The sequence below is a fragment of the Galendromus occidentalis genome, unplaced genomic scaffold (assembly GCF_000255335.2).
Source record: "Galendromus occidentalis unplaced genomic scaffold, Mocc_1.1 scf7180000077484, whole genome shotgun sequence".
NCBI lineage: Eukaryota > Metazoa > Arthropoda > Arachnida > Mesostigmata > Phytoseiidae > Galendromus > Galendromus occidentalis.
This window is the reverse complement of record NW_003805472.1, coordinates 1,980,356-2,003,381: the sequence shown is the minus strand read 5'-3', so window position 1 is coordinate 2,003,381 and position 23,026 is coordinate 1,980,356. Positions and strand designations below refer to the sequence as shown.

The 23,026-nt window shown below is 51.1% G+C and overlaps 4 protein-coding genes across 4 annotated transcripts; 3 read left to right on the top strand and 1 right to left on the bottom strand.

Annotated features, from left to right (window-relative positions):
- The first annotated feature begins 5,967 nt into the window (after positions 1–5,967).
- On the top strand, positions 5,968–10,531 carry Sema5c (Semaphorin 5c). Its single transcript, XM_003745688.1, has 4 exons — positions 5,968–6,049; positions 7,330–8,140; positions 8,302–9,097; positions 9,281–10,531. The coding sequence occupies exons 1-4, from the start codon at positions 5,968–5,970 to the stop codon at positions 10,529–10,531; spliced, it is 2,940 nt and encodes a 979-aa protein (XP_003745736.1).
- Positions 10,532–16,483: 5,952 nt separating this feature from the next.
- On the top strand, positions 16,484–17,284 carry LOC100904625 (elongation of very long chain fatty acids protein 5-like). The gene has a single exon (XM_003745687.1). The coding sequence runs from the start codon at positions 16,484–16,486 to the stop codon at positions 17,282–17,284; it is 801 nt and encodes a 266-aa protein (XP_003745735.1).
- A 1,305-nt stretch (positions 17,285–18,589) lies between these two features.
- Positions 18,590–19,273, bottom strand: LOC114828345 (protein C8orf37 homolog). The gene is made up of 2 exons (XM_029112120.1): positions 19,045–19,273; positions 18,590–18,801 (listed from the first exon to the last, which is right to left on the bottom strand). Exons 1-2 carry the CDS (start codon positions 19,271–19,273, stop codon positions 18,590–18,592), a joined length of 441 nt encoding a protein of 146 aa, XP_028967953.1.
- A 518-nt stretch (positions 19,274–19,791) lies between these two features.
- LOC100898215 (A-kinase anchor protein 17A) lies at positions 19,792–22,687 on the top strand. Its single transcript, XM_003745561.2, has 10 exons — positions 19,792–20,323; positions 20,412–20,571; positions 20,683–20,842; positions 20,986–21,108; positions 21,214–21,314; positions 21,395–21,494; positions 21,576–21,674; positions 21,899–22,010; positions 22,153–22,317; positions 22,456–22,687. The coding sequence occupies exons 1-10, from the start codon at positions 20,165–20,167 to the stop codon at positions 22,483–22,485; spliced, it is 1,209 nt and encodes a 402-aa protein (XP_003745609.1). The 5' UTR covers positions 19,792–20,164; the 3' UTR covers positions 22,486–22,687.
- Positions 22,688–23,026: the final 339 nt, after the last annotated feature.

The following is a 23,026-nucleotide window of genomic DNA, read 5'->3' as shown; positions in this document are numbered from 1 at the left end:
TCAATTCTGGAGTCTTTTCGTTCATGAGCTCGGAATTTCTCCGAACGACTTCACTAAAGAAGGAGACTTTCCGCGGAAAACCTCTGTCGGAAAGCAGTGTTCTCGAAGAAGATTCTGATTTATATACGGGAGAAAGGAATGAAGGCGATGAGCATCGTCGCGTTGTTCGCTTGCGACATGATAGGATTCGATCGGATCCAGGGGAATTTATATGATGTTCCGAATCGAGAATGTCTATTTCGGCACCCGAAAGGCTTCGTGAAAGGGGTGACGTGCTACAGTTTTTTGGAACAATTGTGGCAGATCTAAGTCCCCTGCTGGGTCCCAGAGCAGAATCGAGAAGCCCTCTGCGTTCCGGGTGCCTGTGAGATCCGCGTGATCAGCCATCAACTCAGAATCCCCCCTCGAAGTACAAAATCTTAAGGGGGTTTGGAATAATTGTTCGTCAGAGAGGAGGTATCGACGTTAGCCGCGGTCGACGCGTGTTATGGGAATCGAATCACGGCTCGAGGGTATCGGCGCTTCGTGAGCGTCGAATGGAAAACGAGGTGGACGCTGCTGTTGAATAGCGATTCGAGGAGACCGTGATCCGAATCTCGGGTGAAAACTCGCGGCTCTCTTGAAAAATCCGTTCGCAGTCGATTCTTTATTCCTCCCATGGCTTTCTGCGCCGGAACGAAGCAAGTTCGCAGTCGAGAGCTGTCCCGGCCGCCACCCTTGGAGCACCTTTTCTCAGGGCAACATCTTTCACGGACCGTGTGCTACCACAGCCTAATGTTATATTCATGATTTTCTCTTCGACCATGTTAAACAAATTCAAAATGCGCTGTTTTGGCGCAATTTCGCTCGATCCTGAAGAGCGTAAAAGTACACGGACGCATTTATATATCTCTCGTCCACGGCGAGCAGGTTGTCGGAGGCAGACGACGCTGCGACGCGACGCGCCCAGTGGGCCGGCTGGCTCCAGCGTAGAAAAAACGTTTCGCGTTCCGGAAAACTGGACACGTTCCTTCCCGTCCACAGGATTTTTTGCGCTTCATCCGATTTGATGTCCAACCTAGTTCATGCTTGTCGAAAAAAAAGGAGAACGGTGGCGGAGCAGAAGCCACATCGGCTCGATCAATCAGATAGCTTCTTACTTAGACACTTCTGACGAAATTTGTCAAAGCGCCTGGAATCTTTCATGGCTCGTCGAATGCATCCGGACGGTATAGACGGATCGACCAGTCGATCTGAACCGCTACCATTTCGGGTGTTGACTATCCACAGGGGCTCTGAACACTTCATTTCTGAGTGTTCAAAAGCCACTTCCAGCTTTCCTCACTGGATGAGCCTAACCGTTGTTTCTTCGAAATTCCGAAGATTCGAGCTGCGATTAAATCTCTTCGAAAAATCAATGATCGGCTCGAAGCGCGGATGGAGCGGATTCCGAGAGTCGCGCGTCTCAGTTGGCCGGTGATCCATCGCAGCCACAATAACAGAGGCTCGGGTCGTATTTTTTGCTGACAGCGAACACGCGACTCATCGACTGGGTGGCCTATTTTTGCGGTCAAATAGATATTTGTTAACAGAACCTCGTGGGGGGAGCGCTGTTGACTCAGTCCGGCTCTCGTTCCGGGAATTCGCGCTTGGGGTTGATTTTCGATCCCTGATGCCCCATTTTGGAGTCTTCGATTGCTGGTGCGTCACAACATCCAAGCATTGTCTATTAATAAGGACCGATGACGGCGATCGACCCTTACAGTCCCCGATGGTGCGCTCGCCAGAGCATCGGTGTCCCCCGAGGGGCAAGCCTTTCCTAAAATCCAAATATTTGATTCGAACCGCCATGATATTTCCAACGAGTACCCTGTCGTGTCCCGAGAAACATTCACGCCCGCTGTCGACAAAGTCTTCGCTGCTTATCGCGCTCGGGGAATGGACTGTCTTCTCTGCCGGGCGTGTCTCGTTATCGACGGTGTTCCTTCTTCGACCCGGCGAGGAACACCTTTGAAATATAGTCATAATCGAAATGTTGTAAAACACTCACGAATGGGAAAAGTTCGTCGTGCCGAAATGAAATAGAAAGGGTCTTCCCGATGATGAATTCAATTTCATTTGGATACCGTGTACGTTGATAGCGACGGTGCACTTGTGCGTTACCCCATCGTGTCGAGCTGGAAACATTTGTGTGTGCACCCACAGTCGCCGTTGGGAATGTTTCTTCCCCTGTCGGGTCACTCCGCATCCGCTGCTGTTGAGCCGAGCCTTGGCTCGGAGCAAAAGGTTCCATGGTTGGGGTCGCCGGTACTGATAAGCGACGGCGAAGACCCACTGCATTTGACTCGGAGGAGATAAGAGCGTTCGAATTTATATCGGTCGCTACAGAGGATACCCTATCGCGACCAGGAAGGTTAATCGTCCCGTTGGTCTTCAATCTCCTACCTTGCCCCCGAATGCCCGAAACCGAACCTCTGAAATCAGAAGCGAAACCACCGAGAAACGACAACGCGTATTTAATGCTCATCTCAATCTGTTGATGCATTCCTTGTGGTCTGCCCCGGAGGTTGTGACCTGGAATTGCGTCGCACGCGGTCCAATTAGATATCTGCTCTGCATTGGAGGCTATCCCCAATTTCGCCGCCAGGCTCGGTTTTGGGTCGCCGTTCTAGCCGGGGCGGCCATCCCATAATCGAAGCTGGTCGGTGCTGCGGTCTGCTGCTGATTTGCTGTTTGTGAGAGATCTCCGACAGCATTGCATCAAAGACAATTTCCCGAACTCGCGGTTGTCGGACAGACTACTGAGCTCGATTGAATACTCGGCGAAAATGTCGTGAACGCAAATGTTCCGAACAGGGAGCGCCGCGCGGAGCTCTGACGTTGGCCGGCTTGAGCCTCGAGAGGTATCTTTGGGGAGTTATTTTTTTACTGGGGGTCTGAATTTATGATCGCTCAATGCCACTCGATGTTTGGACCCTAGACCTTTCGTCGGTCACCGATGCCGCCTCTTCCTCAGCGCTCGATACACGTTGCGAGATAGGAAGGAAAAATATTTCATCTCATATTTGAAGATGGGTCTATTCCGAAGATTCTGTGGCTGTGCCTCGTTGAAACGTGGGCGGAGCCGATAAGTCAAGTGTTATCGAACGTCGATAAAAAAATAAATAAAGAACCGGGACGACGCTCAAAATGAGGAACTATAAATGATGACCGTCTGCCGGTCTACGTCGTCTACGACGAGCCAGCGGAAGATGCTCCCGTCTTGAGAGCTGCCGTTCTGCGGATGAGTTGAGATCGAAGACCGTCCGAGTTTCCACGTAACGCCGCGAACAGGTGGCTCTTCGGATGAACGAGGCTTTTTATTTCTCTGCTTCCCACAGTGGATCGAGGACTTCGGTCGGTCCGGTCTCGGGCTCTGAGCTCCGACGTTGGAGCTCACTCAGCTCGGTGACCATTGTGAGCCCCGCATTGTGTTCCTGTGGACCGACGAGTTGGTCCGACGCTACAGGACGGTCGTTCAATCGACCGACCGAACGGAGACACGAGTCTGGAGTTGGTTTATTCTCTTCGGCAGTCAGTCGTGAATCTTGAGGAGATTGATATCTGCTTAGGAGAGGAATCGCCTGGAGTCACTCGCGACCCACCGTCCGATCGAGAGCCCTCGAACTGACGCCAAGACTCCAGCCGTGACGAAGAATGATGATGATCAGCATCATCATCATTCCCGGCACAACGCTCTTCGAAAATCGCGACATTGTAGAGCAGGAGCTCTTCGTCTTAAGAGACAGACGACCGACTATGTATGTCCGCCGTAGTCGTGCAGATCGCCCTCCCTATCCGTACGGTCTGCTCGTAAGCCATGTTGTAGTAAGTCCCCGGCACTGAGACAGCCGTGAAGCAGGCATACGAACCGGAAACAATAGAGGTCCGAACCTGCCGACGGAAGTGGTCATCGCAGCGGCGCTAAGGTCCACTTCGAACGAGACGCTAGACGCCTACAACGGATGTGTGGTGCGGGTGGTCTGCGACGTGACTTTTTCATTCACGCATCTCTCATTTTCCTCTCGTCTCGTTGAAAACTATTGGTACAGGCTGCGATGTTTTTTTTTATTATTTGGTGTAGCTTTCTATGAGGTTTATGGACCTGGCGGCTTCGAATACGGTACGGACAGACCTCCGCTGAGATGAGCTTCGTCGAGAGAACTTGGCATGTGTGCGAAGTTCTCACGAGAAGACAAAAACCTTTGCTGTCTCCTGTTACTTCGGTTCATCTCACGAATCTGCGCTTCCCACCAAGCCAGGAAAAATCAGGACTCCGAGAAAAGAAGGTGATCGACGATAATTTTTGAGATACGGTCCTTTCTCGGGATATCGCGCTCAAAATGACTCTGTCGTTTTCTCTCACTCCGCTGATTTCGTCCTCTCGTCCGTGCCCGCTTGGCCCATGGAGAACAATGTGCCGTATGTTGGAGCGATGTACAATTGCTAAAGCACAAAGCTCGGAGGTAACAGTGCAAGAGCAGCCATCGAGTTCGCAATGCGTATCCAATCTGTCAGCAGCGTGCGGCACATTGTCTGTTTGGCCCCAACTGATGCATGCCTGTTAGCTTTCTTGGCGGTTTCTTCCCTCTGGCTCCTTCTCGACTGGCTCGCTCGACGATGCCGACGGGCCGCTGGGCTTCTGCCCGGTTTTCTTCTCGGCTTGTGGGAGGACGAACGGGCGGCGTCCTGGCGCTCGCTGGTGCACAAGCCAGTCCCGGAGCGAGCGTTGGTTCGATGCCTCGTCGGCTCGCTCGCTCGCTTGCTGAGTGCCCCATAGGGTGACCCCCAAAATCCCCCAGAGCCTACTTCCCCAGCAGCCCCGACCCCGTGGTACAATCAGCCCGGCATGGAGTGCCCTCACCATTCGGCGGCCGCCGAAGCAGCCAGTCGGAGAGCCAGCTCCGATCCGCTCAACCGAACCTTAAACGAACGCTCGAAGCGCGTCTGTATTCAGTTCTCATCTGGCCTCTAGCGGACTACCTTAGTGGTCGGTAGAACGGACTGCTTCCCAAAACGTCTGTGGGACTGTTAATGGTGTTTGTGTTGTTCAGAGCAGCTGTTATTGTTGTTTTCGTTTGTGTTGTCATCAATGCTCAAGCAGCGTTTCTCGTCCGACAGTGAGATGTGTTTATATTATTGAGTGGTAGGTGTCAAACGCTCGAGGATCTTACCTTCAGGGAGCTTGGATTTATAGTGAATCGTCGAGTTCAGTTTCCTCCATGGCCCGTGCAGGACCGGATCGAGACCAAGAGTATTGAAGAGACTTTCCCCGCGCTTTCCCCTTTTGTGGTTTTCTCGGTGTCGAAGCTCGACGAGTCGTGAGGGATAAAATTCAACGAAGCAAAGAGCTCCGCTCACTTCCCGATCGATCCGAATCCAGATTCTGTACACTTCGATGGAGAGATTGCTCACTTGCGGCCTGGCGAGCGAATTCGTCACGATAGGGAAAATCTCTCGTTTTCGCGGGAACGACATCGAATTTGCGCAAACCTAGACGGTTATCGAGTGCGATTTCGCGCAGGGTCTTTTCTTGGAGTTGAGCTAACGACCGTTCGCGCCAACGGTTCGCTCAGTCGCTTCTTCTTCTTCTCTCTCTCCCTCTTTCTATGTCCTATCTTCCTTATGTTTCTTGTTCTATCGACGACGTGCATCCAAGCCGGCTGTTCAGCCGGCCGGCCTACAAGCCAGCTAGCTTGTTGACTATTCCACTGACCAGGCTCGCGTTTCATGCGGGCGCTTCACGGAGTCGTTTCTTCGCGACTCGTCGGTCCTATGAAGCTCCTGATAACTCGAGTACATGTACCCCGTACCCCGGCGTTCGGTGATGCCGACTCCGATTCCAGGGGGGAAGCTTCCGCCTCACAGGGTTGAGACTTAAACGCGCTTTCTTCCAACTTTCAGGTGTGAAGAGGGTCATCTACCGGGAGAAAACCCTCCTCCGTCGGAATGTCGTGCTTATTAGGAGTCGTTGCGGGCCTTGCGTTTCTTCAAACCCTGGCAGGGGCTAGTCATCTCGTTAATCAAGATTGTGAGTTTCTGCGTATACGTGTCACGAGGCAGCGCTGTTTTTAAAGTAGAGATAAGACCAGGCTACGAGCTCGAAGTAACAAATCGAAATGGATCCGCTGTCAATCACGACGGATAATATTTTTCTGTCACCGACCTCCCACATGACAGCGATCGCTGCGGTTCGGAGGTGTTTTCCGACAAAAAAAATGGCATTCTTTTCTGCTCGCGAACCTTATGCAAATTCATTGGACCGGTACATGAACCGTCGTTCAGAACGTCATTGTCGGACCAGTCGGACCATTTCGCGATTGGACAAGGTGAAAGACAGATTCTTCTTCTCGCTTCGAATCGTTCTCGCGTGAGTTCCGGCGAGAACCTTGAGTTGAAATTCAATTTCTCGACCAGATTGATGGGAACTTGATTCGCGTCTCCATTTTTTTCGCTCGATTTTTTTTTTCTCTTTCCGTTGTTGGCGTCTCCCGGCGTCAATTATTGGCGACAGAAGATTTTTCGCCGTTCACACCAATCGTGTGGGCCAAAACGTAATAATTCTCTGCATGCATAGAAAATATAACGCTTCACGTCGTAAAATCAAAACTGTGGCGGGGTGTGGGCGACTGACGACTGTATCGTTTCCAGAATCGTATTCTTGCCTATGTCGTTCGAAGACGGCGCAGCGTCGTCGCAGAGAATTTATTAGAGCTGTATTCGATGGCGACTCCAGCGTCTGTCGATTACACGAGTAGTCCGACGACGTGCCAATAACGAGTTCACCGGAGAATTCGTATCGTTTCGCAATTTTCGGTACCAACCAGATCACACGGAGTCGCTGAAGGACTGATTGGCGCTTCCAATATTTCTCTGATCGGCGTGGAATCTTCTACGAAATTGAAATGAAGCTGCTCGAGATCTCCCTTGTCCTGATCAGACTTTCCGTCACTGATGCCTCGTGTCTAGATCGGCGCTTGAAGATTCTTGCACATGAAGCTTTCCCGTCGCTCAGAGATTTTGCATTCCGAACATTGGCTCCGAATCCGGAGACACTGCAACAGAAATCCAACCGGAAGACATGTCCGCAGGAAATTTCCTGCTTTGAGACGATCCTTAACACGGCCATAAACATCGCTTATAATCCTCGCCGACCGAAAGAATCAAGACGATCTGACCCAATTGCGTTTCTCCGCCGCTATGATCGTCGTTCGGTGGACATTTCCTGTCTGCCCCTCCTCCCGCGTAGTACGGACGAGAGTCATCTTGATTAACGTGCTGCTCGAAGTGACATTCTCGCTCGCTTTTCAGATGTCGACAAACAGCAACTTCGGTTCTCTCAACGCGATGTGGAGAATTTCACCCAGCTGTTGGTGGATTCCGATCGAGGGCAGCTTATAGTCGGAGCTAGAGACCACATCTTCCGATTGGATCTCGAAACTCTTGCTCTGAGAGACTTCACCGAATGGTCTCCGTCCGAGGCCGATATCACGTCATGCCTTCGGAAAGGTCAAGCCGCTGAAGACTGCCGGAACTACATCACGGTGCTGCACGAGAACAACGGCACCATTTACATCTGCGGTACGAATGCGTTCGCTCCTGTCTGCCGAAAATATTCAAGCGACAACATTAATGAAATTCTGGACGAAGAAAACGGGAGGCTCAAGTCCCCGTTCTCGCCTCGAATGAACGTGACGTCGCTCATGACGTCGCAGGGTGAGCTCTTCGTGGGTTCGCGAATCGATTTCGGTGGAGCCGATCCGGCTTTCATCCGGAGCGGCGTTCGGAGCCACAGCGTTCTGAGGACACCGCAATACAACCCAGAGTACTTGAGCAACCCGCAATTCGTAAATTCGTTCGAGGTCGGCGATTTCGTCTATTTCTTCTTCCGCGAGAACGCAATCGAATACAGCAGCTGCGGCAAGAACATATTCTCTCGTATCGGTCGTGTGTGCAAGAACGATCAGGGCAGTCCGTACAATTCAAAAAGCTGGACCACGTTCCTCAAAGGAAGACTGAATTGCTCTTTGCCCGGCGCGATTCCTTTCTACTTCAACGAGATGCAGAGCGTTGACTACATCAAGCGCCAAGAAATGTTCTACATCACTTTCACCACCGGAGAGTGAGTACCGATGATCCGCTATGATCATCAGTTCTTCCGTTCTAAATTATTCTGTATCATCGTACATTCGAGATATGAGTTTCCAATCCGGAGTTCTCATGATTCCGTGATATTTCGTTGCGATGCATCAACAATGACTCATGACTCTTTCTTACTTCCAGGAATAGCATCTACGGTTCGGCCGTGTGCTCCTACTCGCTCGACGAGATCAATCGGGCATTCAACGGTCCGCTGACCGGGAAACTGCACAACTTCGCGAAAGGAAAAATCTCGACGGACCGATTCCAGTGCCGAAAGTCACACGACATGATGACGCATGAGGAGGATCTAGACGTTAAGATGTACCAGCAGACCTTTGAAGCTGTCCAGTCACACTCGAAGCCCTTATACAATTCGGAGCTGGAACGTCTGACTCACATACAAGTGGACACTGTGCTCATGGATCAGACGCAAAGCGTCGAAGTGATGTTCGTGGCGTCGCTTGAGGGTGTCCTCAAGAAGATCGTTCATCGACCTAACACCAATACGCGTTGCGTCGTCGATGAAGTGAAACCGTTCCGTGACGGCGAGGTCCTGACCAAACTCACGTTGATTAAAGAGAAACAAGTGCTGATCGCGCTCACGACGATGGGCGTCGTACAGCTTCCTCTGAGCTACTGCGAACAATACCGGACCAAGAAGACGTGTCTCAGCGCTGGTGACCCTTACTGTGGTTGGAACCTCGCGCAAGGCAAGTGCACAAGCGCGCCGGGCGGGAACGTTCTCGAGCCGCAGTGGGAACAAGGTGCTCCGTGTGTAGTGGATGAGTCGATCGTCGACGGTGGATGGGGCCGTTGGTCCGAGTGGAACCTGTGTGGACTTTACGAAGGCCTCGAAGGCGACGGCTGCATGTGTCGACAGAGACGTTGCGACTCCCCGGTCCCGCAGAACGGGGGAAGTGCTTGCTACGGTGCTGACGTGAGTATTTCCCAGAAATGTCGACGAATAATAATTTCCTTCATCGATCACGGCAATCAAAATTCAATTATTATCGACACTCGATTCCGTACGATGCAGAACCCACCGACGTCCGTAATTCTGGGACCCAGTCGTCCTCGTTATCAGATGGAATAATTCTAATCGATGTCGCTTTCTGATCAGGTTCAAGTTGCCAACTGCACCAAACACGGCGGCTGGACAGACTGGAGCGAATGGTCCGCGTGTAGCTCACCTTGTGGACCGGGATACCAGCATCGATCACGCTCGTGCACCAACCCCAGACCGGCTTTCGGGGGTCAGACCTGTATCGGAAACGAGCGCGAGGAACGAGGTTGTCCCAACACCCCGAGCTGTCTCCCGACGGCTCCCGTCGTCAACACCAAGACCATCTGGGGCCATTGGGGCGAATGGTCGCTGTGCAGCGCACCGTGCGGCGGAGGCTTCCAAGTCCGTCAACGCGAATGCACCCTGCTCGACAAGAAGGACTGCGAGCTCGGCTGCTCGAAGGAATACCGCGAGTGTAACACTTGGGAATGTCCCGAAGTCAAGGGCCGATCCGAGTGGACCAAGTGGCTGATCGTCAATCAAACCAACGACGGCTACTACGAGCAGAGATACCGTTACCAGTGCGTGGCCAGAGTGCCCCACGTCAAAATGGATCTCATAACCAAAGTGGACGAGCGTTTCTGTCGTGACAAAAGTGACTGTCACGACTCGGCATCGAACGTGATCCAGCAGAACGCCACATGGTCACCGTGGTCGGAGTGGGGTCCGTGCAGCGCCACCTGTGGGGGTGGCTTCCGTCGACGACAACGGATGTGCGAAAGCTCACGGCCCGAGATCGACTGCCACGGCTTGTCGATAGAGGAGAGCCAATGCAACACTCAGATGTGCCCCGCCGAAGGCTGGTCGGAATGGACTCAATGGTCGGATTGCGATTCGAACGGTGAACAGCATCGCAAGCGACACTGCATCGCCAAAGACGATTATCAGCGACGCTGTCTGGCCGGCGTGCACACGAAAGAATCTCGCATCTGCTTGCACCTCGGAGCCAAGCTCGCCGGCACCGGCCTGCAGTGCGCCGGCGCGGGAGGACTCGCCGTAACGATGGCTGTTGTGATCTCGTACATTTTCGGCCTCGCCACGATGATATTCGTCGTCCGTCTGTACAACAAGAGAAACCGGGCGAACGCAATGTTGAGCGCGTCTTCTATCTCAACCAGTCTCCAGACGATTCCCATTCCGAAGAGACTCGGATCGTTGCCTCTGGTTCCGGTGGAGAGCAACACCTACGTGCCGACGTCTCAGTTCAAAGGACAGTTCAACACATTGCAGTCGACGCCGGTGAAAGCTGCCACGATAAAACGGAGCAATACGTTCCGCGCACAGTTAGGCGACGATCAGAATTTCTGAGGCCGCGGCCCACTCTCCGAGGCGGATCGTAAGATGAAAGCTCAGCCCTATCGAAAGCGGTACGGACAGTTCCCTGCCAAACCAAAACACAACGAGTTTCCCATCCGATTAGCCATACATCATTGTAAATATTCCCATCGATGAGCTCGCAATTCGAGGGAGCTCTCAGGCATCTCCCGATTCACCCGATTGCTGGCTGTAGATAGGGGTCCAACCGTTGATCTGTAGACGTAGTATATTTAGATACAATATACTGTCGCAATATTAGTATGAGTTGTGATTCTGGCTCGTGGACGATCTCCAAGGGTGAAGCGACTCGTCCAGAGTGAGCTGCTGAATGCGGAAAGTCGGGTCGTTTCTAGAACGAGAGTGTGAAACACAACGAAGCAACGAACGAACGAACACATCACGGGCGTCGGGAGCCAACTCAGCTGCTATAGGATGACGAGGTATGACATTGGAAGCAGCGCGCACAAAACTATATCGAAACTCGCTAGATTATGCGACCGATTAGATTGCGAGATTCATATTTTGATTGGATTTTAAAATACTGCTCCGAAGGACATCAAACGCCATCTACTCCCTCGCTGCTGGAAAGCCGGCGGCGGAACTCTCAAGCTCAAAGCCGACGAGGACAGCCGATGTCGAGGGCCGCTCATGAGGTGGTTGTTAGGACGAACCTTCGCTCTCTAAATGGGGGACTTTGTCCATGGTTGACTCGTTGTAATTTTGTGGATTACAAAGATGAAATCGTTCGGCGTGCATTTCGCTGCATGGAGAATGCTTTTAAAAGAACTCTGTAAATAAGACTATTTTTATGGAATTACGCAGCTCTCCGAGAGAGCGAGAACGATGTAGAGAAAGCCACTCTGTTTGAGAATGATTGGATAGGATGACAGAATAAATGGGTGGATGTATGGATGGATGAACGTACTGCTCAGCCGGACACCGCATGCGAAACGAGAGGAACAGGTGATCTTGGTGTCCGGTCATTGCAGAGATCTTCGACCCGAGTCGGATGAAAACAGGCTTAGGAAGTGTATATACAGTATCAATGTTCAAATCGTTCAGTATTTATCGCGAAAAGAAAAAGCTCGTTTCCGGAACAAAAATCGTCAATTGTGTAAAGGAATGCTGAAAGCGAGTGAGCGAGGGTGTTTCGTGGCGGGAATCCATTGTTTGGAAGGAATTACTAGGCCGTCGCGTCGTTGCGAAAATGATTTCAAGCAGAGCATACATGCTCAAGATCATCATTGAGAAAAAATCAGTGGAAGACATCATGTATTTTCGTACTTCGACAGACTCGAGTCTACAATAAAAGTATACTCCGAAGAATGCACTGACTATTCTTCCCTGAACCTGCCTTCTTATGGTCGGATGGAAATCGATGGTCGAGTCCGTAAGGGAGAGATCTTGTCGCTTTCTTTGAGCATCGACGGCAACGAAGCTAACGTGGTGTCTCTTGAGTCGCGCGCGGTAATAGACTCGGATCGAGCTCGAGATGAAAAAAAAGAGCGCCCGATAAAGGTTCAGAGCTCGGCTCGGATCGATGACACGTACAGTGAGAACCCGGACTTGGCATCCGTGGATGAAAGAGTACTTTCCGAATGGCGCAGGTATTTCCGGAGTAGAGCTCAGGCCGCACAGATCGATCGGCTCCACAAAAAATCATCTCAAACTGAGAAAGTTCTGCCGACGTGGTTCTCCCTAGTGCTCTCTCTGTTAATATTTTGTGGTCTCATTTTGTATACCTACATGTTGAATGAATGGGCCGAGAAGATCATCCGCTACCAAGCTATATGGTGATTATTCAACATCAGAGCATCCTTTCACGAGGCGTCTCCGGAGTTAGGTGAAGTTCTCGAGAAGACTGGCTGATGGAATCGGAATACATTATATGCTAACTTCCCGCAAGATATGGAGTTTTTATCTCTGTAGAATCACCAAGGAATCCGAGTTCGAACCGATTCAACGCGCGAGACAGAATGTGACAGGGGCATTTCGACACGCGACCGAGCTATCGTCGCGGCGAACGGGGTGATTGCTTGGAGGATTGCCGAATGGCCTTGCGTATTCTAATTCATCGAAACAAAATCAGAAAATTTGGGTAGAGCACCGAGAAGGCACGTCATGCGATCATCGAGGAAAAATGCGTCCAATAAGTACCCTCCCTCGGCATGTTGGAGGAAGTAGTCTACCGTCAGGAATGATGCCTAACAATGCGCCTTAGACTTTCCCGGAAAGGAAAACCTTCTTAACAGAGGGACAAAGTGGCAGTCATTTGGAACGCTCTATCGATTCGTCTCCACGGTTTGAAATCACTCGCTCAAAGTTCGGAAGGCAAAGTTCTGACTTTATTCCAACAAGACAAATTCATGAGTGAGCTTTATGCCCTGTCGCTGGTATCGGGCTCATCCTCATATGTGTGTCATACCTTGCTGAGCTACCCTCTGACATTTAATCGGCTGATCGGAGCTTATCACGGAACTACTCGACAGATCGCGCCTCTAATTCACGTGATTCAGTAGGACATTCCCAAAATGATGTCATCTCGGACAAGGTGACGTCCCGCTCGCTCGGTCAACGTACCCTAGAGTTTCTGGCTCGAACATCCGCCGGATCCGTAGGAGCAGTATTTCCTCCTGAATTATGTCGTCATGCGTGGAAAGGCTCGGAGAGAGCCCGACATCATAGTCGAGACAGTTCAAGCTGGGACAGAGCACTTAAATTTGATTCCGCGTCCGCCACGCTGAAAGGGTTTTCCGCGAGGCTTCCGTGAGGGAGGTTTCACCCGTCTGCCGGCGGAAACGTTTCCGTCTTAATCCATCAGAGATGACTTCGCTTCCAAACAACTCCATGTGATAGAAACTCCTTCCTGAGTCTTCCACGTAGCTCAGTAGCTCTTTTCGTATCTTCCCAGGTGGATATTTCGCCCTTAGGTTTCGGGCTTCGGAATCGAATCGCCATGCGGGAAGACCAGATCATCCGGGGATCCGAGCTCACGAAGTGCATCAGAGGAGTCCCCGCTTTTCCGGGAGATCTAGGCTATAGCCGATGGTGATGCTCGCGCTCGGCAGGTGGACGAGGATTCCGCCTAGGATTCGGCGTGGTGAAATCTCTTCAGAGAGGCGTTCCTCCGGAACGAATTCACTTCTCCGAACACCTCCCATGTCCATCGCCGAAGCGACCCGCGGCTTGATTTTCGCAGCTTCTGCGGCCAACCAGAGAAGTTGCAGCGGGAGCTTCGATGCGTGGGCGCGACCCGAGCCTTCGCATCGCCATCGACGTTACTCCCACTGACCTGTGCTCTTACTAGTCAGATCTAGAAGGATTTATGCGACAGCTCACAATAAGTCGTATCAGCTGATCGCTGTGAATTATCGTGCGAGGTTATTGCTCGGATCGCGGTCGAAGCTGAGGGCCAGGCTACTTACTTTCAAGCTACGCGTTTATTCAGTCGAATTCTGATCAAATTCAATTCAAGCTCAAGATCGCTTTTACGGGGGGATCCCCTACGAATCGGTTGAGCATGACGGGTCTGAACGGCTTTCGAGATGGAAGCCCCACACGCCTCATCTGTTCGCGATCGAGGCATGGTGTGATGCTTCTTCCGCATCGAATCTCGGGCTCCATAGCCGAAGAAGAAGCGACATTTCTCCGCCGTATCGATGAGCTAATAATTACACCTGCATAACGCAACACGCGTCTTCTCGGCACAGAAGGGTCTCAGACTTGACGAAGAGAGAATCGAGCGAGAAAGCTGCCGCTAGAGGAGGCCGAGCAAATTTATTGCTGCTCACAGCATCTCCTCGGGAAAAAATCGCCGAGATTTTTTTCTGGAAAATTTCCCCCGGTCGGCATGCCGTCCTTAATTACCTTCAATGAAATGCAGGTTAGTTTTCAACGATACCAAGAGCGGAGAGAAGCTCCGCGAGGCGCAGACAGATGCTTCCTTGCCCTCCTCCCGCGGAGGGATCGGCGAGAAACCTCAACTGCTCGCTGACGAGACAAAGCAACGGTTGTGGTCTCGAATCATTGAAATTTCAAAATGAGATCGTTCGACTTTTTTGTTTCGCGGACCAGATAGATCCGCATTACCGATAATTCCACGGGAAATACACTCGTTTAGGGCAAGGATTCGTGCTAAGCAATCGAATGCACCTTGGGCGTCCGACCGCTGTCGCCATCGATGCAGCGAGCCGACTGACCATGACTCGCTCGAGCACATCCGAGCGATAAGAAAGGATAGAGAAGCCCCCTCCCGCCCACCTGCTTGAAAGTGGACTGAGAGATCCTATGGCTCGAATCCCGCATCCTCGATCTCGCGTAGTCAGCGATGCGCGTGCGATGTCGTTGCTCTCTTCAAGTCTGATAGCATCGACTCTCATCAGTCCGCTAACGATTGTCGTGATACTTGAACCTCCCGGAAGGGGCCGAAAAGGTGTCGGAGCTTCCACCAGTGAAGTCGCCGCTGCTAACGGCTAGCTGCAGACTGCATAGTTCGTCGCGTCCGACGACGTGTCATCGAAAGAAAGGACGTAGGTGCATAGGATACGTAATCTGGAGTTGAATTCTTCGGTTACGTCAATGATAATGTCGGAGTATGAGACAGAGGAGAATTACGCGACTCGATGTCTGCGGCGGAGTTTCCTGATGCGCGGGTCGAACCCCCGATTCGGCTTCTTTCTCATGCGCGCCCGCAACTTCCGAAAGGAGCTTTGATTTTGCTCCGGAGTCACCCACGAAACAGATGCTTCAGCTTTCCCATAGGGATCTTCGATCCGTCTCTCTGCGACCCGCTGAGTGATTTCAGCCAGGAGTTCCCTGAGCTCCGTCTCTCCGGCATGGGTTCCGTAATGCTAGTCGCAACGTTACGATTCACGGTTCACGGCTCGAAATCGCTGGCAGTACGCGTAATCCTTGAAGGGAATCAATGCCCACCCGATTCGGGGAGCCCACGTGCAAGCGCGGGGACAGCCGTCGGATGCTCATGATCTCATCCGTTCCCATCGCACCATGATGCTCAGGCTCGGGTATTCGGAGGCTCGGAATCGACAATAATTAATGTCTCAAACGGGTTAATTGATTCTCGGAATTCTCACAAAGTAATTTAGCGAGCAGACCTCCGAGAGAGTTTTTTGGGTAGTTCTCACCGTCTCAGCCGTCGGAGGGGGCTCTGGAATCCCGCCGAGCGAAGACTTCGGCTCCGAGAGTGTTTCTTCCGCCCACCCGTGGGTGAACGCAAGAGACCGGCGGTGGACCTGAATGCTATGCGAGTCGCTCATGGGGTGCGGAGCTTTGGTGTCGACCGAAAAAGGATTTGATCGAAGTCTGTGATAAGAATCATGGAAAACGTTTCCAAGTGGAAGAGGAAAATCTTCGACGGTGGATTGGCCCACAGACAGACGTGTCCGTCGTGCTCCTGTCCGCTTCGGGTTCGTCCATGCTGAAGATCCCCGAGCATAAAAGTGCTAGGACCTAGGACCCTGAGAAGCGTTGAGCGTAGGGCTCAAAGCACGATCAATTCAGCTCAGATCGATCGCCGCTGTGCTTGAGAAGTTCCAATGTTCCTCTGTGATCCGACGACCATTGGTCCCACAGCACCCTCGGAGCGGGACTGGCCCCTCTCGTCTAATTTCAGCATCCGAAAAGAACAAACTCAACGCTCCAAGGTCGGGCTTCACGGAGGCTCTTCTGCGATTTCTTCGGTGGAGGCGAGACTCTCATGTGCCTTCAAGAAGACTGTGAGGGATGCGGCGCGAGCCCTCTCTCAAGTCTTCTAGTATATTTAGCTATGGTCCTGGTAGGAGTTTCCGCCTACGACTTTCGCACTTTCTTAGCTTAAGAACCCTTCAGCAGAAAATTTCAATCGAGTCAGAAGTCTTTCTACACACATCGAGCGCTCAGGACTTTCTGCCACCGTCGACTAGTGAAAGTTTTCGTGAACCAAACATGCAGCTGCTTCCCATGCGTGATCCCCGAACCATGAGCTGGTTCGGTGCTGGGGATTGGATTCTACTCATCTACATCCTCGGTCTTTACGTGGGCATAGTGAAAGTAATCCTGCCCAAGTATATGGCCAAGCGGAAAGAGTTCGATCTGCTCGGCTACATACGATGCTATAATCTGCTCCTCGTCGCCATCAACGCTGTTTTCGCCTACAAGATCGCGAGACGGTCCTATTTCGGCGGAGGGTACAGCTGGTTTTGCCAAGGTTTGGATCTTGGAGGAAAGGACACCACCCTGCTTCAACTGAACTATCTCTACATGTTCGTTCGAATTTTCGAGTTCTCGGATACGGTTTTCTTCGTGCTCCGAAAGAAGTTCAACCAAGCCACTTTCCTGAACATTTCCCACCATTGCATCGCTGTCGGTCTGCCGTGGTATGGAGTTGCGTACGGGATCGACGGTCAGATCTGCCTGATGGTTCTGTTCAACATGGTCGTGCACGTGATTATGTACTCGTATTATTTTCTGGCCTCGTTCCAATCCATGGTCCCCTACCTTGGCTGGAAGAAACACTTGACGAAGTTGCAGATCCTGCAGTTCGCCGTGGTTCTCGTGCACATGTCGATTCCGATATACCACGACTGCGGATATCCGCCGCAGAACTCTATTCTTGTCATCTCGATGTACGCCTATTTTCTCGTCATGTTCACTAAGTTCTACGGAAGTACGTACAGCGACGCCAAGAAAAGCCTTCCCGAGACTAACGGTAGCATAGCCCGGGCAAATACGCACAAAATCAAGTAGACGTAGAGTGACCGCCGCTGGAAACTTGGCTGACCTGTAGATGAACTGCTATCGATGAAAATGAAAATCGCACCTCCAGGTCCGAAGCTAAACTAGAGTCTCACTGTTTGTAAATTACCGATTTATCCCTCGTAGATTATTACATTGTTGATCGACTTCGGTCGTTGATGGGCAATAAAACAAGCTCGCACTGAAGTGAACAAAGCCAGTATCCTGCTCATTCCCTCCGAATCGAATTCTACATGTCTGAAATCAACTCAGAACCCTCTGGATTATTGCACGACAATTGGTGCAGTGCGACCATTGCGCTTTGAGGTGCTTCACGACCGTTGCGGGAAGCTTTGCGGCGATAATAATCGAAGAGTCATTCGGAGTCCATGACCGTGACCGGAGTTCATTACTTCTCGACTTCATCCGAGACGGCTGAGCTTATCCTACTACGTGAAACTGACCCATCTTCTGGCAGATGAGCTCTGAAGTGGCAATCGGCGAGAAAGCCCGAATAGACTCGACGATAGACAACATTTAGTGAATTGAAGAGCTGTGCTCGTGCCGTTACGTCATCTCTGTGCAGACGGGTCACTCAGGATATATGACGTCGGCGAGGTGTCGTGAACCAGCTACCATTGTCATTCTGAAGGAGGAAACATTTCGTTCCTCTGCAATTATTAGACCAGAGAGCCCATAATCCGAAGAGGTCGCTCTGCTTTCGCGATTCTTAGCTGAGAGCTACCCAGAAAATGGATTTCCGAGCGAGAACATCCCGCCCTGAAAAAGATAGTCGGGAGAGTCTCACAGCCTGACGGCCCCCGGAAGAAGTCGTTCCAAATCAAGAGACCCTTGTGCGGAGTGGCGTGAGCAGGAATAGGCGGGAGCGGGCACGTGGCTCGGGCGCACTTGCCGGGTTACGCGATTTCCGACGACGACATTGAAAACACGGGAATCCTTCGACGATTGCAGGGAGTCAAATCTTTTCAGCGAGGACGGTCAATGCTTCAGAAAGGGATGCTTTCATGAGGTCTCTTCGGGTACGGACAGGGTATGGACAGTTTTAAAACGCGAGAAGGGAACTATCGCCCCCGCCCCTCGAACCCTCCTTCGCTGCGACTCAGAACGCTAGAAGCTCGATTATGAGCACCTTCGACCTTTAATGTAGGGATTTCCATGTTTCGATGATATTCACATTCGCATATTCATCGTATCGTAACTCACAGGCTCCTCTTTGTCCAATCGACGGAGGAAGTACGTATGAGAGGACCCACGAGCGGCTCGGAGCCATCGTCACATAGATTTCACGCAAATACGTCAGAGAGGTCTGCTGTGGTCGCCCCCGATACAGAACCATCGGAGACCCAGAGCAGACACAGTTTTGGACTCGTTTCTTCGCACAGATACGCAACGACATTGACAAGCGAAAGCTCTGCCTCCGGCTTCCGACGCCAATTGAGACTTCAAGTTTCCATCCGGGACGTGATTGCGGAGGAAAAGATGATCCGTGTTAGCCAGCCAGCGTTTACCTTGAAATTGAGGATTTATTGATGGTAGAAATATATACCTTGCCATACTAGTCGCTGAGGATAGCAGAAGCGGATCTCCCTATCAGCACATTAATTGAATAAGTCCGCTGGGAAATTGCTCAGTCAGCAATTTAAGCTTAAGGGATCATTTAAGCTTCGATCCGTGATGACGCCCTGAGTGTCCAGGGAAGCATTGATTCGCTCTCCGTATCGATCCAAAATCCAACCATATCATTGCCTCACCATGAAAGACGACGACACCGAAGTCACAAGATGCGCACCGCAGTCTCGTACAGCACCTGGGGCTCTTTGGAGTTGAAACTCCGCACGCGAGAGACATTCCCGCCAATAGGACTGGCGCACATCTTCCGCGATCAGCATGTGTCGGTTCTATTTGAGTAGATTTCTGATTGCTCTGATTCTCCTGCTCTAAGAGATCGTTCACAAGGTCCTCGATTTCATCCTCAAGCATGACTAGGAATCTCGGAACGAAGCGAAACTAGGTGGTAGTATTTCTGTCTCCATGACGACGGGCCTCCTCGGATTCTATCTTCACTTCCGGAATCCTTTCTCGTTACATCGAATCTCGCGCGATGAAGACCGTTTGAAGAGGGAAAAATTCGAGATACTCCGATGGAGATATCCACTCATCATTGCGTGATACGGCATCTGTCTGATCAGAACGGGGATCTTACGATGTCACGACGTTCGGGATAGCATCCTCGCATAAGGAAAGACGCCGCATCAGGACCCTCGGAAGCCTTGTTCCGGGATGAGCGATAGTGATAAGCGGGACGCTCATCAGCTACGGTACGTTCCCAGGATAGATCGAATCCTATCGAGTCCGCGCCCCCCGCATCGAAATCTCATTCCTTCGGCGGCTTTCGCGCCATAATTCAAAACAAGTAAACACGGTTAGGACGACCGACGACAACGCTCCCCGACATCGATACGGAATGAACTACGGCTGCACAGCAGGCACACACCGTGTGTCGGATGATTCCCTCATTACAGTGCCGACTTTCTTAGATAGTTTCGCGGGAAGTTGTGAGATGCTCGTGTTGCCGTTCTTCGCGTTTATCTCAGATTAGATAGCTATCGCCCTTCCTTGGTCGAGGAGTTGCCACGATAGCGCCAAGCAGGGATCGAGGCGATTTTTTTTGGTTCATAACGGAATAGGCTTTCTCTAGGAATAGTTCGTGGTAGTTTGGGGAGGACGCACACGCATTTCCAGTCTGCATCGTCCTCCTGGAATTGGGAGTCTCTCATTGGTTGCGCAAGTCTGCTCTCGATCCTGGTCGGCATACCCACCGCGTGAGAGCAAAGAAAGAATCAAAAATTACCGTCCACTGCCAACGGCGAAATGTCATCGATAAGTCCTTGCTCGGATGTGTCTGACATGACAGAGCTCAACAAAAGCTTTGGGCTCTACCTGAAACCGATTTGCAGATCCAGCATAACTCTCCTGCTGCCGGCGTCTTTAGCAAAACAGAGCATCTCGATTTCCAATTGGGATGTCCAGGTCGGTTCGAACTCGAGTCAGAATCCGAACGAGCCGTCTGATCGAATAATTGAGGGCGAAACTCAAGCAGGAAACTATATTTCTCTAGGAGAAATTACATCAAGTCGCCAAACCGGTGGAGTTCGACTCGATTAAAGCTGTGAAGACGACGCTCGATACGCTGAAATTCGAAGTCGAATTGACGAACAGAAAAGATCTCAAACGACTCATCAAACAAATGACATCTGTCGGTTCCATCAAAATCCAAGGTATGGGATACCGCCGATCGATGCCAATGAAGGGAGGCGTATTCGGTCCGTTTCCCCTTCGCCGTTTCCGGAGAAAATTCTATCCCTAACTGAGGCACTCGCTGATTCCAGGATGGCCGGAGCCCGCTCGATTACAGTGCTGCGAGGCTAAAATTCCGCATCCCGTCAAGCACGACTGGCAATCCTTTTTCAGGGATGCCAAGGGCTTAGACGAAATGAAGCCGGGTCAGAGACCGGATACTCTATACGTCAAGGGGCTCCCCATCAGATGGTAAGACCACCGCTCATATTCGAATCGAGATGAGTTCGAGGATTCTTCGGTCCGGAGAGTAGCCGAAACTTGATCTCTCAGCGAGGAAGGAAATCGAGGTCTCACGATCTCGGAGGAACTCAATTTTCTCTCGTCCAACTCAGGTTCAGAGATGAGGAGACTCCGACCGAGAACCCGCAGCCCAGTCTCACGAAGGTCCATCAAGTTTTCAAAGCGTTCGGCGATGTACGAATCGTGAACATACCCATGCTCGATGAGCTCAATATGTGAGTCGATGCTTACGTCTGGGTACTTCATTAGTTGAGAACTCTTCGTTTTCGAAAGCTGAATTCGTTCTGAGCCATGGCTTAGATAATGTTTCATGTTTTCAGGGAGTCTCATGAGGGCGGATCAGCTTTCGGCAAAATGTCGGCTTCGGAGTTGGTATTCGACGCTTACATCCAATACAGAGAATATGTCGGTTTCGTGAAAGGTACCAAAGCTGATCTCTCTCGATACTAGAGATACAACGACCGGTAATCGATGTAGATTAATTTTACCCCATATCTCCAGCCATGGATTCTTTGAGAGCTCAGAAACTCGTCTACAAGCCAGGAGATGCTTCATCCAAGGACTCTATGTACAGCGCGAACATCGTCGTGGACTTCGACAGGTAGGATGCCGATTGAGTCGAATATATCCACGTAATATATTTCGAGTGCCTTCCGGAGCTCAGACATATTCCGATTCACAGAACTCAACATCTTTCCGAAGCAAAAATCCAGAGGCGTGCGCTGGAACTTCGGAGGGCTAGAGAGATAGCTTCGAGGAAGAAACGAGAGAATCTCAAGAGGTTCGTAGTGATCATTCCAGCCAGTTTGATTGTTCTCCCGGATGCTGACGATGGATAAACAGGGAAGATTCTCAGCGCGGGCTTCTCGGTATCCGGAAAAAGCGAGAGCTGTTATCTATCTGACCTTGCCCCGATGTTGATGTCGCTAGGATTCTCGCGGTTCTCGAGTCTCGATCGCCCAGAAAGAGTTCCGCCGTCCATGACACCGAGCGTGTTCTTTCCAGAAAAATGCAGGAAGAGAGGGAAGCTCTGAAAGCCGCACATCGAGAATCCAACAAGAGGAACGTGCAGGACGAAGCTCGTCGACTCTGCCGAAATCTGATAGATCTCGTTGCTGTAAGCATCATCAAAACCGGAGCAACATCTGCCCCCTAAAAGACGCGGCGTCCCCCTGACCCCTCGGTCACGGCGCGGCTAAGTCTGAAAGCTACCGAGCGAGAACCCAGAGTGCGAGTCACTAACTTGCTATGGATTCCAGAAAGATGTGGAGGGAGAGCGGAAAAGAAAAGACAAGAAGAAAACGGAACCTCCGGAGAAGCCCCATGATTTACTCAAAATTCAGGCTGAGCATAGGAAGGAATTACTTCTGGTTCAAGAGCAGCTGTTACGAGAACGTCTGCTAAGAAGATTACAGGAAAAGAAGGTAGTGTAATCAGACGCGATCCTACTGATGGGAACGACGAATTCACGATTCCCTGCAAATCTCTGCACCGCTCCAAACCTTTCGTAATGAATACGCGGCTTCCCACTACATTCTCTTGACTGACGACTTTCATTTCAGTTGCGATCATCATCGTCGAATAATCGCTGACCTCACGGAGCATATGCTTTTTACGTGGCGCACAAATGTACGAGTCGATTCAGGTCTCGGTTCCCGCAGCTGCTTGGGTTCTGAGATCTCTGAAGTTGCGAGTCCCTAAGGTCGACCCGTGAGAAACCAATTGAGAAACCAAGGAAGAGAGAGGCGATACCCGAACGTCTGCCATCGTCATGGCTTGAAAAGTTGAATGAATAAAGGTGAAGAAGGATAGTAAATCATCGAATATCATTCATTCTTCCTTGTTGCATCGCTCGTACGCGTTGTGAAAACCGGACGTATAGATGAACATGCTTTAGGGCATTAAATCGAGTACCAGAAACTTCGCTCGTCGCTGATGCGAATCCGGCTAGATGGATGCTGGTACTTTATTTTGGTTTCATTCTCCCGACTTTTCAACAAAACATTATACAGCAGTGTGCGTCTGGCTGTCCGACGGATGGAAACTGTAATAATCGGAAACCACATCATCGTTTCCGTGAAAAAGTCCGCATCATTTCTTTCTCCTCATGGGTTAATTTATCCGCTCTTTCTT

What these genes read in the sequence shown, in the direction of transcription:
- Sema5c (XM_003745688.1), top strand. Translation starts at nt 5,968, where the DNA reads ATGTCGTGCTTATTAGGAGTCGTTGCGGGCCTTGCGTTTCTTCAAACC. An exon ending in TCATCTCGTTAATCAAGATT is followed by an intron (nt 6,050 to 7,329) that starts GTGAGTTTCTGC and finishes CTCGCTTTTCAG; the next exon opens with ATGTCGACAAACAGCAACTT. An exon ending in GTGCTTGCTACGGTGCTGAC is followed by an intron (nt 9,098 to 9,280) that starts GTGAGTATTTCC and finishes CTTTCTGATCAG; the next exon opens with GTTCAAGTTGCCAACTGCAC.
- LOC100904625 (XM_003745687.1), top strand. Translation starts at nt 16,484, where the DNA reads ATGCAGCTGCTTCCCATGCGTGATCCCCGAACCATGAGCTGGTTCGGT.
- LOC114828345 (XM_029112120.1), bottom strand. Translation starts at nt 19,273, where the DNA reads ATGCTTGAGGATGAAATCGAGGACCTTGTGAACGATCTCTTAGAGCAG. An exon ending in CGGTGTCGTCGTCTTTCATG is followed by an intron (nt 18,802 to 19,044) that starts GTGAGGCAATGA and finishes CTCAATTTCAAG; the next exon opens with GTAAACGCTGGCTGGCTAAC.
- LOC100898215 (XM_003745561.2), top strand. Translation starts at nt 20,165, where the DNA reads ATGTCATCGATAAGTCCTTGCTCGGATGTGTCTGACATGACAGAGCTC. An exon ending in CGGTTCCATCAAAATCCAAG is followed by an intron (nt 20,572 to 20,682) that starts GTATGGGATACC and finishes CGCTGATTCCAG; the next exon opens with GATGGCCGGAGCCCGCTCGA. An exon ending in ATCGTCGTGGACTTCGACAG is followed by an intron (nt 21,495 to 21,575) that starts GTAGGATGCCGA and finishes TCCGATTCACAG; the next exon opens with AACTCAACATCTTTCCGAAG.